Source organism: Typopeltis vanoorti, chromosome 20 (assembly GCF_054136105.1).
Source record: "Typopeltis vanoorti isolate ZY-2024b chromosome 20, IOZ_Tvanoo_1.0, whole genome shotgun sequence".
Taxonomy (NCBI): Eukaryota; Metazoa; Arthropoda; class Arachnida; order Uropygi; family Thelyphonidae; genus Typopeltis; species Typopeltis vanoorti.
Window position 1 is genome coordinate 92,297,810 of NC_143568.1, and position 19,480 is coordinate 92,317,289.

The following is a 19,480-nucleotide window of genomic DNA, read 5'->3' on the forward strand; positions in this document are numbered from 1 at the left end:
CATCGTTAAGTGAGATGACCTCCAGGATTTTTACTACTCCTCATTTCCATAGCATAGTTAAATTATTTCCTCCCCAGATCCACCATACTTACTCTAATCAGTTACAGAAATTGTCCATGTTGGAATTAGCACCTTATTGCCCACTTCATTCACATTCTGAGTTCATGCCCAATATCCAAGCTTTAGTTTTCCAAGTGTGCTAAGGCAATTAAGGAGGTGAAGGGGGATCAGCATATATTCACCAGACATCTGCCACACCTACACCCATACCCATCCATCTACTCAGTAGAGGTTGTAGTGTGATTTGTTGCTCCATAACATATCTTTCCAAGCTCCCATGTCCTACTGTATGCTCTTTGCATCACTGAAGATGATGCTTGCATGTTGGTTTGGGTAATGTTGGACTTGCATATTGCAGTTCTACCATGGAAGTCCATTTTGTGAGCCTTGGTTTTGAATGTTTTTTTGTGCAGATTCCTGTTCCAGTCGATACCCAAACTCTGCATTCAGTATGTTGGCCAACAAATGGCAAATTTTACATATTATACTTTGTAGCACCGTGCAGTCATGTTGGGTGAGTGTTGTGGGTTGCTCACTGCAGGATAGTACTTGCAGTTGACTCAACAATCAGTGAATCCGTCTCATTATGGTATCACTGATTGTTGACCTGGGATGACCCCATTTGTCAACAATTTGCCAAACAGATAGGTCTGCAAAATGGCAACATATCACAATGTCTCTTTCAAACTCTGTCAGTTCCCTTCTCACAGCCATTTCACATGGACATGGTTGCATCATGTTTCACCAACTTATACTGGCTGCAAACACAACTCGTTATGTGGCACGATGCACCTTGCATATGGAAGATGCCCATTGACTTCTTTCTAAGTGGTGCATAGTTAGCTACTTAAAATGTTATCAGCTATGAGGATGTGAAGGAATTATATTTATAAAAAAATCGCAAGGAATTGTAATTATTCATTAGAAGGAGTTTGTGATGGTTAAAAAATTATTTGGGAATTAATTCATTAATACTTTTTTTTTTTTTTGGAAATCCTTAAATCCTTTTGATTTAAAATTAACTATTTTAACTGTATTATTTAATCTACTGGTAATTACTCAGTTTTTATTTTTTATTTAGAGTTACCAATGGAAAGTTAGTTCAAAATGTCAACTTTGACTTTTTCAATTATGCTGGAATCCATCGTAGTGTGATTTTATATACAACCCCTTCCGAGGTGTATATTGATGACATTACTATAGTAACAGATATACAAAATTCTACAGGTAAAAATTTTTGATTTTAAGTTATGGTTATGATTTTTCTGAGATGTCTTTCAGGATATCTGAATTTTTTTTTTTTTTTTTTGTTCATTTATATCTCCTGTTAGTATAATTTGTTATTTTTAGTGTAATTTTCTCTGTTCCTGATTATATAATAAAAATAGAACATCAAAATAATATAATAATGTGAAGTAAAAAAAGATTATGCAAGTGTAATAGTATGTGCATGAGAACAGCTTATATACCTTAAATATGTTCCTAAGGCACTCTACAAATTAGTATTTTTTTTGTAGTCCATTTTGTTAACGGTGAATGAAATCTTAGTGACTTCAATATTTACTATTGCAACTGATTTTTCATTTTATATTTACTACAAAGTGACCTGACAAATAACAGTAATTTGGAAGAAATGACTTGATAAGAATGTATACTTAATTGCGTAGCAATTAAATATACATTCTTATGCAAAAGATTATATGATACACTATCAGAGTATCATATACTCTTTTGGAGGTACATATCGGGAAGGATAATTGTGACAAATAGAAAATGAAAAATCAGTTGCAGCAGTAAATATTAAACTTGTCATTTTACTCAGTTTTTAATTTATTTTTAATTTAGTTTTGGAAAGTTGGGTCAAAATGTCAACTTTGACTTTTCAATTATGCTGAATATTAATAAATGTGCAGTAGGTTTACAACAATTGTTAAAAGTTATTTCACATGATTATAAATTAAATTAAAGATGCTAAGAAATTATGTTCTTGTTTAATCCTTTATCCAAGTGTAAGCAAACAAAGTTTGCATGGGAAGTATCTTCACAAACTAGGCCTCTTTTTATGTAGAGGCTAGTGACTTCTCTCCAAAAACTGTGTGATCTCCAAGATCACTCTAATTCTCATAGAGTGACCCTTTAGGGTCACTACTAAACTCATCTCTGACCTGAATTGTTACAGGACAGAAAACTCTGTGTTGGATCCACTCAGTGTCAGGTAAAAACTTGCCACAGAGCAGCTTTACTTCCCAGGATCAGTAGGAGGCAGACCCAGAAGAGATGCCATGATTGATGTAATGCAGAGGTTATATATTTCCCATATACAAATAGGGAAATAGTATAACCTTATTAAAATCCTCAGAGCTAGTTGAAAGTTTTTTCATCTGTTATAAATTAAATTAAAGATGCCAAGAAATTATATTCTTGTTTACTCCTTTATCTAGGTGTAAACAAAGAAAATTTTGCTTGTGAAGTACCTTCACAAGCAGAATGTTACAAATCTTACATTTTGGCCTTCTGAGGCACTACACTTCAAACATTCACTTAGATTTTTGTTTAGAATAATTTTCCTCTCTTCACACAAACACCTCTTTCTCTAACCTTTATTCTGCTATTCATTTTTTATGTGATTATACCCCTTTAGATTAACTTTGCTCACACATTCTTGATTGCTAATAAATGAAATTAACTAAACATTCACACATAAACCACAGTAATTAAATTTTTAATAAGTAAATATTTCGTCCTAAGTGTCTTAGAACATCATCAGTACAGTTATTACAAACAATACTAGGAATAACATACAGTTAGAGCATAATTGTAATAACTTCGCTGATCATGTCCTAAGATACTTAGGACGAAATATTTACTTATTAAAAATTTAATTACTGTGGTTTATGTGTGAATGTTTAGTTATGAATACTCCACAGGTTTTACTATATAATAAATGAGAAATTATATTCTGATATTTTCATTTTCTATGATTTCATTGATGCCATCTGTTTGCTCTAGTAATTTTTCTCAGAATGAGTTATCCAATCCAGTTTAATAATTTAATTTAATTTAATTTAAAGTAATTTAATAATAATTACTAATTTCCTATCTACAATTTTCCTCCAAATCAGTCTGTTAACTGTCAAGACTCCAATATTATCAGGTCTTATATTTCTGTCTTCTCAGGCACTTTTTACTGTATCAACCCACCTATATCTTGGTCTTCCTCTGGGTCTTTTTCCTGCCAATGTGGCAGAGAAACTTGTTTTGCTAATCTTTCCTTTTCCATTCTGCTTAAGTGACCATACCATCCAAGATTAGCTCTGCTACTTTCAGGTGGAAGAGAACACTTGTTTTGCTAATATTTCCTTTTCCATTCTGCTTAAGTGAAGATACCACCTGAGATTAGCTTTGCTAATGCATTCCTGGATGTTTATAATATCAAGTTCTTTTCTAATATCCTCATTTTTAATATGATATTGCCATTGATGCCATCTGTTCATGCCTCTAATCTTTCTCAGGACTCGTATCTGCAGTCTCTACTCTTTGGTCAAGTGGTTTACTTCTAACCCAGCTCTCAGATCCATAAGTTAAAATTGGTTTCAACACTGTCTTGTATGCAGCTAATTTAGTATTTTGGCTAATTTCTCTCTTATTACATAAAAATTTATTCAATTAACTTTCTACCATACCAGCTTTGTTCATTCTGTTGTCCATTTCCATATTTAATTTACCATCTTCAGTAAAAATTGTGCCTAAGTAGCTGAAATGTTTTACTCATTCTATAAGTTCTCCATTCACAATGTAGTTGATATTTTCAATGTTTCTGCCTATTTTCGTTGTCTTTGTCTTTTTAATGCTGACCTTCATACCATATCTATTACAGCATTTATTCAATTTAGTCGGGGAATCTTGTAGTGGATTTATTTAGAAGTATAACATCATCCACATAAAGCAAAGAGCTGCGATTAACACCTCCAATTTTGATATTAGGTTTAATACCACTTTCCTTCATAATGTGATCCATATAGATAATATACATCCTTGTCTGACATCACATTTAACATTAAACCACATTCCTGTACTTCCTTCAATTCTACCTGATGACTTACAACTCACATATAGACTAAGTATTGTTTGATATAATGCCCCATTAACACAATACAACTGTAGCGTTTTGAATAGCTTCTCTCTTGGCACCTTGTCATATGCCTTTTTCAGATCTACAAAACCTAAATACAGATCTTAGTTATATCCCATGATTTCTCAACTATCTGTCATAAACTGAAAATCTGACCTTGACAGCCTCTATTTGGCCTGAATCCAGCTTGTTCTTCACTAAGCTTCTCTTCCACAATCTTTCTCAAATGTTTCTCAAGTTTATTTGCATATATCTCACCAGGAACACTCAGTAATGAAATGCCTCTGTAATTCTCATTTGGTTTTATTTCCCTTTTTATATATGGGTACTATGAGAGCTCTACTCCAATCATTGGGAATTCGTCCCTCTGTCCAGGCTTTCTGAACTATGCAGTGCAGCCACTGTAAGACGTTTTATAAATCCATACTTGAGCATTTCTGGTCGAATATCATCTACTCCTGCAGCCTTTTCACATTTCAGGCTTTTGATGACTTTTTCTACTTCAAGTATGGATATATATATATATTTTTTTTTAAATACTGTGCTGTCATCACTGCTTGTTTCATTTATCAGTTTTTCAAAGTAATTACTCCATTCAAGGGGAGGGGGGAGGGAGTAGATATGCAGACATTAGGGAAGCAGTTGAGTGTTTGAATGAGTATAATATGCCCGAGCGAATGAGGACAACAAATCAGAATGGGATAGTTAGTACAAGGCATCAAGGTAGGGATGGGGCTAACAGAGGTCTGCAATAATGTACACTAATGCTAGGAATATTAGGAATAAGAAGGAAGAATTTTTGACCTTGGTTGGCACTTCCAGACCACAGGTTATTGGTAGTAGTGAAACATGGCTGACTGTAGATAACATAGCCAGTGGGATTGAATGTGATGGGTATAGTGTGTTCAGGAATGAAAGGGAGAATAAAATGGGGGGAGGAGTATTATTGATGATAGCTGATGAGCTGCAGTCAAGGAGAATAGAAGTTGAATTGCAGGGTAGAGAAAAGAGCAAATTTGAGGCCATTTGGTGTGAGATTGTGGCTAGCAGAACAAAATATGCAATTGGGTGTTGCTATAGACCAGGTGATGGAAAAGATGGCGGAGATAGTATGCATAAGCAAATAGAAGAAATGAGTGGAAAGAGGGTAATTATTATTGGAGATTTCAACTATGATAACATTGATTGGAAGGAGGAGAGGACACATGGGAGGAAGGAATTGGATTTTATGCTGTTATTAAGGGATAACTATCTGTAACAGCATGTAATGGAAAATACTAGGGGTCAGAGAGTGCTTGACCTAGTAATTGCATCTGATAATTTGGCTGTAATGAATATGACCATGTTGCCACCAATTGGTGAGAGTGATCATAGGGTCTGACTTGGGAGGTGGCTCAAAGGTGTGAAATTTATAATTAAGACAGGGTACATGTGGAATTATCGGGCTGGTAAGTATGACAAACTTAGGAGTTTGATTTGTTCAGTGCCATGCCATGTACAACTGCAAGGGCTAGAAGTTGATAGTGCATGGGAGGCAGTTGAGAAGTGTTTGCATGAAGCAATGGCTGACTGTATACCTATAGTCCGAATAATAAATCAATTAGGGTTAAATGGATAAATTACACGTTTAAGCTTGAGCTGCAAAAAAGAAACAACTATGGAGGGAATTTAAGGAGAAAGGTGACCGGCAGGCACATGAACGGTATAAAGCGCAGGCCAGAAAGGTAACGAGTGTGGTAAGAAAAGCAAAAAAGAATTATGAAAGAACATTGGCCATGCAGGCTAAAGAGAATCCTAAACAGTTTTTTCGATATGTTGCAAGTAAAAGAAAAATTGTATATGGCAGAATGATTTTAAAGAATGCCAATGGTAGGGAGGTAACCGAATCAGTTGATATAGTAGAATTACTGAGTGAGCACTTTGCAAGAGTATATCATCCATGTGGTGACATTGCAGAAATGAATGAATGAATAGATTATATGGGAATTGTGGTGAATGAAGTGGAGGTGAATAGTCTATTTGCAAAACCTCAATGTCAATACATCTGTGGGATTGGATGGTATCCCGTTCGTGGCGGCTAAAGAATTGTCAGTATCCTTGACCATTTTGTTTAATTTGAGTCTCGGGTCTGGGTTAGTCCCGAGGGGATGGAAAGAGGGGAAAATAGTTGGACTGCATAAAGGAGGTTCCAAGCCTGCTGTTGTAAATTACCGACTGATTAGCATATCAGGAATTGTTGTCAAGGTCTTGGAGAAATTAGTCAAGAAAAGAATACAGGATTGGAGAGATGAAAATGGGATATTGTATGGGGGACAACATGGTTTTGTGAAGGGTAGATCATGCCTCAGTAACTTGCTCACGTTTTATAACATGGTGATGGCTGAACTGGATAAGGATAATGGGTTTACAGTGATTCTACTGGACCTTGCCAAGGCCTTTGACAGGATACCACATGGAACTCTAATCAGTAAACTGGAGCAGATGGGGATGGATATAGGGTTGGTGAGATGGATAAGAGGGTGGTGGATGGAGAGATACCAGAGAGTGGTTTATTCAGGAGTTGAATCCAAAAGATGGCTTGTGATCAATGGTGTGCCGCTGGGTTCTGTTCTTTGACCACTACTTTTAAATTTGTTCATCAATGATATAGGAAAGGATCTGAGAGGAAGTGTTCACTTGTTTGCTGATGATGCAAAGTTGGGTAGAGCAATTGTGAGTGCACAGGATGTCAAAATTTTGCAGGATGATTTGGATAGTTTGGAGGACTAGGCTAGTGAAACTGGATGTCAATTTAATGTGGCAAAGTGTAAGGTTATGCATTTAGGGGTGAAAAGATTAGCAGCAGTATATTTCATTGTAACCGTACTCCAGGAGATTGATGAAGCTAGCTTCACATCATCCACAAACAACTGAATGTACCCTTGCAATTCATTGTCAATATCATCGATATAAAGGTTGAACAATACAGATTTCAGTACTGAGCCCTGTGGTACCCCACTTGTAACCTTCTGCTTCCTTGATAAATTCTCCACCATACACAACTCTCTGATACCTATCAGTCGGTGAATCCTGAATCCATTTGACTATCCCGACATTTATACCCATGTGCTGTAACTTAAATATCAGTTTATCATGTGGCACCCTGTTAAATGCCTTTTGCAAAATCCAAAAAAATGGCAGTATATGCCTTTCCCTCATCTACTGCTCTTCTCACTTTATTATAAAAGACAATCGTATTACTAAAGCAAGAGTGCCCCTTAACAAATCCATGTTAATTCTCACAGATAACATTACCCTCAACTGCCCAACACTGTATATAGTCCCTCACTAATTTCTCCAAGACCTTAACAACTACTAATGACACACAAACAGGCCTATAATTAGACAAGGATAGGGAATTGAAGTTTAGGGGCACATTGCAAAAGTGGCTAATCAGCTCATCAAAAAAATACTTTAATAAGCAGAGACAAACAAGTTATTGTTCCTCTGTATCAAGCCTTGATAAGACCCCATCAAGACTACTGTGCCCAGATATGGGTGCCAGGGTTTCTTCTTGATGGGGAGGAGGTGGAGAGGATCCAGAGACGAGTGACCAAGACGATAGCAGGTCTGTGGAATGAACCTTATGAGAACAGGTTGAAGATTTGTGGGTTGCAAAAATTGGTTGATAGGTGGAAAAGGGGGTGATATGATTGAGACATTCAAATTACTGAAGAGTTTCTATAAGATTAATTCAAAGATATTTTTGAGAATAGGACTGGTGATGTGAGGACTAGGGACCATACATGGAAGCTGGACAAGAGTGTGGTTAACAGGGGTGTTAGAGCTAGGTTCTTTGCTTGGAGAGTGGTGAATGAGTGGAATAAGCTGCCAGAGTCTGTTGTGGGTGCTATGACCAAATGAGTTAAAGGCGAGGTATGATAGATACTGTGTGAATACCGAATAGTTCTTGACATGATCTTAGGTCCTCCCTCGATGAGTCTGTCGACTCCTTGGAGTTGCCTGGAATAATAATAATAATACTTCAAGGATATATTTTTCTCCTGTTTCCATATCACCTTTATCATTTCTAATTCCTTTTACAGCACTCTGTCCTCCATTTCTGAGCTTCTTCAACAACCTCCAGAATATCTTGCCACCTTCTTGATATTTATTTTCTATGTTCTTGCCAAAGTCCTCCCGTTACTTTTGTTTAGCTAGTTTTACACAGTGTTTAGCTTTCTTACATTTTATTATTATCCAGGCCTCCATGGAGTCCAAAGACTCATCGTGGGAGGTCCATTTTAGGAAACGCAAAGTTTATCATACCACTCCTTGATTCCATTGACCATTCCCGTTCCAACTACTCTCTCAGGCAATGCATTCCAAGGTTCAACCATCCTCCATGCAAAGAAACCACTCCTCACCCTCTTGTGCAAAGTCTCTTTTCGTAACTTCCATGGATGGCCCCTTTTCATCGCTCTTTCCCATTGTTCCACCAAGTGAAAGAACTCTACAATGTCTACCCTGTAACTGCCTCTCAACAGTTTAAAAGTCTGAATCACATCACCTCTCCTTCTTCTATCCAAACTCTGCAGTCCACATTCCTTCAGCCGATCCTTATAACTAATATTGTACAGTCCTGAAACCATCTTTGTTATCCACCTTTGTACCCTTTCCACAGTTAATTTATCCCCTTCAAATCCTGGGGACCAAATCTGAGAACAATAATCTAAGTGTGTTCTGATCAGAGACTTGTACAATGGAATGATAACCCTTTTATCTCTGCAGGTCAGTGTTCTTCTCATTATTGCAGTAATCCTCTGTGTTACCTTCACCACCTTTGCAATATGTCCCCTAAATTTCAGGTTTCTATCAATCATCAACCCCAGATCTCTTGTCTTCCCTACTTCCTCCAGTATAACTCCTCCCACAGAGTATGCAGCATCCCATTGTCTTGCAAGGTGCCACATCTGCACTATTACTGATAACCCTTCTCAGCTTCACATCATCCACAAACAACTGAATGTCCTCTTGCAATCCATTGACAATATCATTGATATAAAGGTTTAACAATACAGGTCCCATTACTGAGCCCTGTGAGACCCCACTTGTGACCTTTTGCTTCTTTGCTATTTCCCCACCATACACAACTCTCTGATACCTATCAGTCGGTCAATCCTGAATCCATTTGACTAACCCGACATTTAAACCCATGTGCTGTAACTTAAATATCAGTTTATCATGTGGCACCCTGTTAAATGCCTTTGCAAAATCCAAAAAAATGGCAGTATATGCCTTTCTTTCATCAACTGCTCTTCTCACTTTATTATAAAAGACAATCATATTACTAAAGCAAGAGTGCCACTTAACAAATCCATGTTGATTCTCACAAATAACATTACCCTCAACTGCCTAACACTGTATATAGTCCCTCACTAATTTCTCCAAGACCTTAACAACTACTAATGACACACAAACAGGCCTATAATTAGACACTTCCAGTATCTAATTATAAGTGACATGCAGGTGTATCAAAGAAAAGGGAACGTATATGGAATTATAAGGTTGGTGATTATAATAGTCTTAGGTATCAACTAGGGGCAGTTCCATGGAGGGCAGAATTGGAAGGCCAGGATATCATTAGTGCTTGGGAAATTACGAAAGGTTATTTATTAGCAGTAATAGTAAGCTATATTCCGTGAGTGAAGAAGCGGACAGAATTTGGTGTCAAGTGGATGACAAACGATATCAAACAGGAACTGCAGGAAAGGTACCCAGGGAATGGAAGGAAGGTAAGATAGTGCCACTGCATAAGAGCGGTAGTAGATCTCACTTATTATCAGCTCTTCTGATGCTATGACCAAATCCAAAACTCTTGAACCTCTTGTTTCCTCTAGTACATGCAGCACATTTGTCCCTTAAGAATTCCAGAAATTCTCTCCCCTTCTTTCTACTTGCATTTTCCTCTTCCCAGCTTATACTGCAGTTAAAATCTCCCATAATAATCATTCTTCTTGCACTTGCCAAGCTCAACTGCCTAAACATCTCCTGGTCCCCAACCTCTGTGCTCCCTGGTTTATAGCAACATTCCACTAAATCCTGTCTTGGCCACTTCTACCTCACACCATATACTGTCAGAACCATTTGTGTTGCTGCCTTCTAAAGCCTCCACTCTTAGAGGACATAAGTCATCACTTATCATAAGCAGTACTCCACCACCATGTTTTGCTATCCTGCCGAAAAATGCTGTACTCTGCCACTTCAATTCCAGTTATTATATCATCCTCTGTCAACCACGTCTCAGAGATCCCAATAATCTTTGGCTAGGTTGATGCTATCAGCACCACTAATTCATCTTCTTTATTTTGGATACTCTGGTGTTAGTATAGAGCATAAAAATGTCACTGCTTCTATACCTATCATTGTCCCCTCTCAACCCCCTGGGCTCAATGTTACCTGATGTTGTCCCCCTTCTCCCAAGCACCGATTCCCACAAGAGGCCACCCCTGCTACCATCCACCCTGGGAATTCTAGTTTCCCTACATTGCCACACTGACTCGTTCAGAAAACAGCAATCTTTCCAGATGCCTTCGTCCTTCCTCATTCAAATGTAAGCAGTCTCTAGCATACAGTTCCCTTCTGTCCTCAAACGCCCTCCAAGCATCCACGTATTCCAATCCTCTCTTCTCACACATTCTGGCTATTATGTGATTCAGTGTTGCTGCTCTTCTGCTCAGCTCGTCACTATCATATCTGGGCAACACACACACAATCTTCCCTCTCTGCGTTTTCTTTTGCACAACTTCAAGCAAGAATCTCAGATCTCTCACCGCCTGATTTACACTGCCTCTCAAGTCATTCGTGCCCACCATCACAATCATTTCATCCATCCTTTCACCCCTCTTAATTGCCGTAGCCACATTTTCTATCATCCCTCCAGGCAAACACACCTCTGGCATCCTATCTTACACACACACCAGAGATCATAGAGGCTCCATACATCACATCTCTTGACCACTATGTTCCTTGATTGCTCACCTGCATCCCTCACTCCTCTCTGTATTCTCTAAGAGCACTAGGAACTTTTGATGTGCTTTCTTCTTTTCCTTCACTGCCTCTTTAAGTTCCTGTGTCCACCATGGAGTTCCCATTTTTTCCATCCTTGCAGACAACCTCAGCACATGCCTCTCTGGCTGAATCAATCAGTGTTTTCTTCAGAGCTTGCCACTGAATCTCTAAAGTTTGGTTCCTGTTCTCAAACTCTTTCATATTTTCTTGAATAATATTTGTGTGTTTTAGTCTATAGTTCACATCTGAGAGCTGCTCAACTTTTATTCACTTAAAACTTTCTTAAGTGTTCTTCTTTTCAATATGAAATTCATTTTTATCCTGCTTAAGACTAAATGGTGATCGCTTCCAATTTCAAATCCTCTGTACACTCTGGTGTCCTGCACCAGGGAGAAAACATCACTATCAACAATAACATAGTCAATGAGACTTTTCTTATTCCTTGCCTCTTCTCTCCATGTGAATTTGTGCACATTTTTATGTTGGAACATAGTGTTAGTAATAACCAGTCCATGTCCTGAGCAGAAATCCAACAGGTATTTGCCGTTATTATTAGCTTTGCTCTTTTCTCCAAATTTTCCCAAAACATTTTTGTATGTCTGACAATCACTTCCTACTCTGCTATTTAGATCCCCAACAAGGACCAACTTTTCCTTTTTCATTGTGTCAGTTGCTCTCTCTCTCTCTCAAGTCTCAAAAAATTCCTCTACTTCTACCTTAGTAGAACCTTCTGTGGGACCATAGGCACAAATAAGTGTACTACATTGATGGAAAGGTACTCCAAAAGATTGATGAGGCTAGGAACTTAGGGGTGTTGGTAGATAGGGAGATGAAGTTCAGAGGACACATTGCTAAGGTGTCCAAGATTGTACATAGGATTACTTGGTTGTTGAGGAACATACTGATATCCAGAGGTAAAGAGGTTATTATTCCCCTTTATAAAGCATTGATACTTCCACATTTGGATTAATGTGCTCAGATCTGGTCACCTGGATTCCTTGGAGATGAGGAGGCTGTGGAGAGGGTTCAGAGAAGAGTGACCAAGTTGGTGAGTGATATAAAAAATGCCCCCTACATTGATATTGAGAGCTTGTGGATTGCAGAGATTGGTTGATAGGTGAAGAAGAGGGGATATGATAGAAACATTTAAATCACTGAAAGGTTTTTATAGGATTGATGCAGGGGAAATGTTTCAGCTGTGTGATAGTGATGGAAGAACAAGAGGTCATCTCTAGAAATTAAAGAAGAGTGTGGTTAACAACAAGAGCCTGTGTAGCTCAGTGGATGTGGCGTTTGCACACCACCGCGCTTGACCGCACGAAGGAAGACTTCGTTTCGAGTCTAGTCGTCGACTAGAGGAAATTTTTCTAAGTCTTTTTTCGACCGGTTCCCGAGTTAGTCTATCTCTGGCACGGGCAAGCAGGTTTTTCCTCCCGGAAACTCGGGTTTTTCGTCCTGTAAACTCAAGAAAATCGACCGTAGAACCCACATTATTTCAGACATTAAATATATTGTGTTAGGATTAGGGACCACGAGATGGCGGCACATTTGAGCCGTCTCTCTTCACTTCGTGATAGCTTTGGGTCATCTGTCTCTGATTGGGTACCAGTGGAGATTGAACTGCCCACTCAGTCTCCAAAAGTTAGATAGGGCTAAATGGCCTCGCCTACTCCCATATACGGGAATAAAAAAAAGGCGTTAGCTGATTTTTTTTATTTTTTTTATTTTTTTTTTTTGTGGTTAACAAAGGTGTCAGAACAAAGGATGTTCTGACACCTTTGTGTCAGAATGCCTCATATTTAGTGTTGAATACTATGGCTACTCCTTCTTTTCCTTGATTGTCATTGCCTGAATATAACATTTTGTATTTATTGCTTAGAAAGATCTCGCCAGTTTTTGACTTTTTTGTTTCAGTCACCCCTATTATGTCGATCCAGTACTTATCCATTTCCTCGGCTAACTCCATTTCTTTGCCATTCAGGCTTATTTTGTTGATAGCATTGATCTTGAACTCCGATGTTGAGTTGGGTGAGTTTTATGATTTGTTCCAGTAGCTGACTTTTCACTATTTACCCTGGTTTCCTGGCGAAAACAACGGAGCCCTTGTTTAACCTGGCGACGCCTCAGCTGGCATGAAATTCTGTCATTTTGTACCATCATTTGAAATTTTGGTTTAAGCCAATAAGAATACAATTTGGTTGGCTAAATTGTCCCAAGAACAGAACTCTGGGGTTCTGTTCTTTGGACACTGCTGTTTAACATGTCACTGGCTGCTCTCCTTTTTTGAGACAGTGTTCCATATTGCTTAGAGAGCTAATCTCTGATACATCTAACCAATATACCATCCATTCCAATCCTCTACAGCTTGTACACCAATTTATCATGTGGTAATCTATCAAATGCTTTTGTTTAGGCCAAGAATATCACTATATATGATCCTCTTAATTCCAGTCTAAGATATGAAGTGTTAAAAAAAAATAGTAGCTGCTGTCTGTTATTAGGACATTAGTATAATTTCAGTTATTTCAACTGAGAACCACAACTTAACATTCATTTATTCCAAACAATCGTGTCTTTCCCCCAAAAGGCGTGTATTTTTAAACATGGAAGTAATTCGGGAAAGGGAATACCACTCTTTATGACCGGTCATAAAAATTGCATGCAAGCAGATTATAACGATGGGCGATGTATCCTCTGTTCTCAAAACTGAACGAAATAACATCTGCGTTGCAAATGTTAGTGACCAATCAGCAAGGAAGTATGAAGAAAATTTTTCCATTGAAATTGAAGATCATGGTAGTCTGTATCCAGTTTTCAAATCTAGTAATACTGAATACGTTCTTTACAAGTTCGTAAAGAACGTATTTACGAACTTGTTACGAAATAAGTACTTGTTTGACAACTGGAGTTGTGATTTTTTAAAAGTAATAGGCCTACAGATTTAAATTTTAATATGAATAAGAGACAAGGTACTTTGTTTAATTTTGTTAAGAAATCTCATATTGAAGGTGTTTGTGATGCAACAGATAGTGATTCATTCATCCACCTCCAGCCTACAAAGCGATCTCCAGGATGTACAAAAGGAGGGGGAAAACTACCAGCACACAGGAGAAAAAGTCTGCATTCACTCGTAAGTACTTATAATAATATTATAAATTTTTGGTGATCAGAATGGGATATGTCAATGAAAATCAGCACAAATTAATTTAATGATCTTGGCCTGAGGAAACTACAATATGCTACAAGATTTCATTAGTGCAGTGATCGATAATTGATTTAAATGTAATTTTATATTTGTCAACATGTCACCGTATACATAAGTGTACTAATATTCTTTATGATTATGCCATAATTAATTACACTGTCCAACACAATTTTTGCTGACTTTTATATTAGACTTGTTTTTTACTAATTTGGGCATGCTGATTTCAAATATCAAACCCATTTTTCTCTATCACATCAGGTTTTTCCTGTATGGCATTTTCTTTTTGCTAATTTGTAAGTTTTTGATAGTTTTAAGGAGGCAGTACTATTTAGAGGATCAAAAAAAATCTATTTTTTAATATTATTTTCTGAAAGTATGTACTTTTAAAAATCTGTTCCTAATTTTTTATCAAGAAATTCGAAAAATTCCCGAAGATATGGCCTATTATTCAAAACGGTGCGCAGATTGGAATCGGAGTGTTCACCGCTCTCGCTTGTTAGTAAACGAATAAATGCATAAGAACCTGCAACGGCACGTATTGGTGCTTTGAATGTGAGAGAGACCAATAATTAGATACATAACTACTTAAAAATATTCATTAAAAATTACAAGAATATTTATAAAAAAAAAAAATAACAATTTTACTTACACATGAGTTTCAGGGAATAAATTTTTGTTTGTAGCAATTTCTGCTGTGTGTACTGTTTTGGCAATCCCTTTGAATACTCCAACAGTAGTCGGCCATCATGTGAGAATCCCATCTTCCTTGGTACTGATCTTCCATAGTTTTTAAGTCTTGATGAAATCTTTCGTCTTGTTCATCGCTTACAGCACCTAAATTCTCGGGAAATCTATCAAGATGACTGTATAGGAAATGAAGCTTTATGCTCATGTTGCAACCGAGGCACTGGAAATTTTCAAGCATTGTTTCCACTAGATCTTTGTAATTGCACGCTTTTTTGTTTCCAAGAAAATTATTCGCAACCATCGTAAATGAAGTCCAGGCCTCTTTCTCAATTTCATTCATAGAGTTGATGAAATTTGAGTCTCTCATTAAAGTTCTAATTTGCGGTCCATCAAATACACCGGCTTTAATTTTTTTATAACTAAGTCGCGGAAATTTTTCACATATGTATTGGAAACAGTCACCTTGTAAATCTAAAGCTTTAACATACTGCTTCATAAGACCTAGTCTGATGTGTAGAGGTGGAAAAATGATTTTTTCTCTGTCGATTAACAGTTGATTTATAACATTCTGTTCTCCAACATTTAAGGATATTCTAAGAGGCCAATGTTTCTGACTCCAGTGTTGGTTTCTAGCTCGACTATCCCAGAAGCATAGAAAACACGGAAACTTTGTATATCCTCTTTGAAAGTCAAGTAAAAAGTTCACCATTTTTAGATCCACACAGATGATCCAGTTATGGTCTGTATATTTTAATAACTTTAGAACCTTTTTGATGTCCTCATATGTTTCCTTTAAGTGGACTGAATAGCCAATAGGAATTGAGCCATATACGTTCCCATTGTGTAGTAAGACACACTTGATACTTCTGCTTGAACTGTCGATAAATAAACGCCACTTATTTGGATGATATTGTACAACACTCATTTCAATTAGTAAACCTGACACATTGTTACAGTAAACAAACCCACACTCGTGTTTAAAATATTGTACAAGATTACTTTCCCTGCTACGATAAAAAGTTATCTTTGTATCTTGCTCAGTAAATTTTTTCCATTTAATCTTGAAGCTAACAATTCCGATGATTCCTTTGATAGGCCTAAATCTCTTACTAAGTCATTCAATTCCGCTTGAGTAAAACGTTGCGGTCCAGAACTAGAAATTAAATTTTCATTGTCTAAATCAACATCTGGGTCTTGCTCTTCAAGAACGTCTGGCATATCCCGATCATGCTCGTTCTCAAGTAAAGGAAGTCCTTTATAAATTGGCACGGCTATTTCATTGAAATGAGCAACTGGCCGAATTGCTGAGTCGAGATTTGGATTCACAATTTTTTCTTATTCTTATTATAACCAGAAGTCTGAACTAAACAAAAATAGCAATCATCTACGTGATTTTTCAGTTCATGCCAAATCATTGGAATGCCAAAAGCTAATTTTTGGCGTTCTCCCTTGCTCCACTGTCATAAATTTTCTACACATGACTTACATACTTTATTTGGAGCCCATGACCTGACCTGATCTGCAAGTTTTACGTAAAAGTAAAATAAAGTAAAGAACGTACACTTTCTTAACGAAATCGGTGATATTTGTCCTTTGACTGGGAACAGTAAAGCTGCCACAAATGTAGCAGAAGGAAACTACACTATTGACACAATTTTGAGTAGTAGACATGATGTGTTTTCTTCACTGCTGACTAACATGCAATTAACAAGACAAAAAAAAAACCAGAGACTTTATTGAAACGTTATAAGCGCTCATCATACTTTCATGATTGATTAACGATTGACTGATTTTGATCATTCTTTGTCTGCTATGACGCATATAGCATTCATTTGTTTTAGGCAGTGTCATCGCCTACTTTTCATCACCTGAATATATTAGGTTGGTTATCGGCCTCTCTCGCATTCAAAGCGCCAGTACGTGCCGTTGCAGGCTCTTACGCATTTATTCGTTTACTAACAAGCAAGAGCGGTGAGCGCTCCAATTCTGATCTGTGCACCGCTTTGAATAATAGGCTATATCTTCAGGATTTTTCGAATTTCTTGATAAAAAATTAGGAACAGATTTTTAAAAGTACACACTTTCAGAAAATAATATTAAAAAATCGATTTTTTTGATCCTCAAAATAGTACTGCCTCCTTAAAACTATCAAAAACTTACAAATTAGCAAAAAGAAAATGCCACAGAGGAAAAACCTTATGTGATAGAGAAAAATGGGTTTGATATTTGAAATCAGCGCACCGAAATTAGTAAAAAACAGGTGTCAGATCATAATCAGCAGAAAAAAATTTTTTTGTTGTTGGCCAGTGTTATTAATACATTACAAAATAACCAAGGTCTTCCATGAAAATTTCAGGATTTGTGAAGTGTTCCATTGTAGGAAAAATCTGGGAAATGCTGAGATAGGCAATATTAATATTTTATACTATTGTATTCAAATTGATTTTTTATCAAAGATAGGTGTCCAGACTAGCCAACCGAAAGAATTAATTACATTTTAAGAGAGGCTAGCAAAGATATCTTACTTTGATTTGGATTACTATCAGTACTTACTACCAGTATTGGAAATGCAGAGCAGAGATAGGATTTTCTCTTAATCATCATTATTTTTTTTGATCTATGACTTCATCAAATGGGGGTATATATTGGGATCATGTGTTCTCAGTTTGTGTTAGAGATGAAGAGAAGAGAATTTTGGAACCCCCCCCCCAAATAATTGCATAGATTGCAAAGTGCCAAGAAGGTTGCATTATTCATCATGTGTTCTAAGTTTCTGTTAGAGAAGTTTTATTTTTTTAAGGGAAAAAGGATATATATTCTTGGGTTATTTTGGAACTCCCCCCCACACAGAAGAAAGTTGTCTTGTTATTTCTGTTTAACATGTTTAACATATTACAGAGGACAGCTTTTCTTATACTGTAGAACATTTTCATGATTATACTCTGTCCATTTCCCGTGATTACCAGAGAAGTAAAATAAAAGGCTCTTTCCACACTGGCCTACTTAGCTTTCAGCCAATGTGATTGAAACTGCATTCCCAAAATTGAAACAGTCACAGTCAGGAAAATAGTTCCAATCTGGTCATATATTTCATGTATAAAAAAATATAAACTTGCTGCCACCTATAATAAACCAATCAACCAAATTCACAATTTGTTACCTTCTCCAAAAGACACTCACCATTGATTCTACCTGGTGTATACGAAGTGCCATGTTCTTGTAACTTGTCTTGGAGTTAAAAATGCTAGCCATAGGATCCAATGGCAAAACAACAAGCTACCACATAGATCCTTATATAAACAAGAGTTTGTATAAAGAAAGTGCTGAGGCCTTATGTCACAGACTCCAATCTTAACTGGAATGACTGTCTCACTATTCTAAAGGTTTGGGAAATTGGTATCCTCAATTTTATAAAATAAATTTATCAATGCTAATTATATGAAGAGCCAAAGGCTTCAATTTGGCAACATGAACTTATTTAAGTTAAGGGATATTACATCCCATATTGTTTCTTAGCTGAATAAGAAACTCGAGAGTTTATATAGTTTCTATATTCGGCATGAAACTCTTGAGTTTCTTATTCAGCTAAGAAACAATATGGGATGTAATATCCCTTAACTTAAATAAATTTGTCAGTTATATTTTAATTTAATTTAATTACAGCCCAATAGTTTTTAATCCTTAAACACGCTACTGTATACATAGGAATTCCAATCTAAGCATGTGCACTAATGTTTTTTTGAATGCAATTCCTATTATTGTTTAATAACTGTACTGATGATGTCTTATGATACTTAAGATGAAATATTTACATATTAAAAAGTTAATTACTGTGCATACGTGTGAATTTTTAGTCATGTATAAAAAAAATTCTCTCTGCTTCTAACACAAGCAGCAAGGAATATCTCTTTTCATTCCATCCATCATCTGATAACACACAGAAAGAAGAAGAAAAAAAATTCTTATCTCTAGTTTCTCCCAGCATTCTGACTCTATCCATCTCCTGTTTTCTATCACTCTTTTATTAATCTTTCTCTGTTTCATCCTCTTTGCTAGTGCCCTCTTCATTATTTTCTTCCAAAATAAAATCCTACTATGCATACCTAATATAAATATCATTAATGCACCAATAGCCATCTAGATAAGATACCTAATATCATTATTATCCATTTTTGAACTACAATTAGATTGCTTTGACAGGACTGCAAGAACATTCAGGACTAAGTGTAAACAGAGTTCTCACCTGATTGTTTTGGGTTGGAACTCTCCTATTGACTTACTCCTTTGGGTTAATAATTATAATAGTATATATATCCTAGTCTTATGAAATGCCAACTTTTGGAGGA

At 36.6% G+C, this 19,480-nt stretch overlaps 1 protein-coding gene across 1 annotated transcript in view; it reads left to right on the top strand.

Moving 5' to 3' along the window:
* The window catches only part of LOC150095656 (beta-glucuronidase-like), a 164,722-nt gene that overhangs the window by 34,575 nt on the left and 110,667 nt on the right, over positions 1-19,480 (top strand). The window contains exon 4 of the mRNA XM_090409691.1: positions 1,142-1,287. Within this exon, the coding sequence (XP_090265817.1) occupies positions 1,142-1,287 (146 nt within the window). The remainder of the gene's footprint in view (positions 1-1,141; positions 1,288-19,480) is intronic.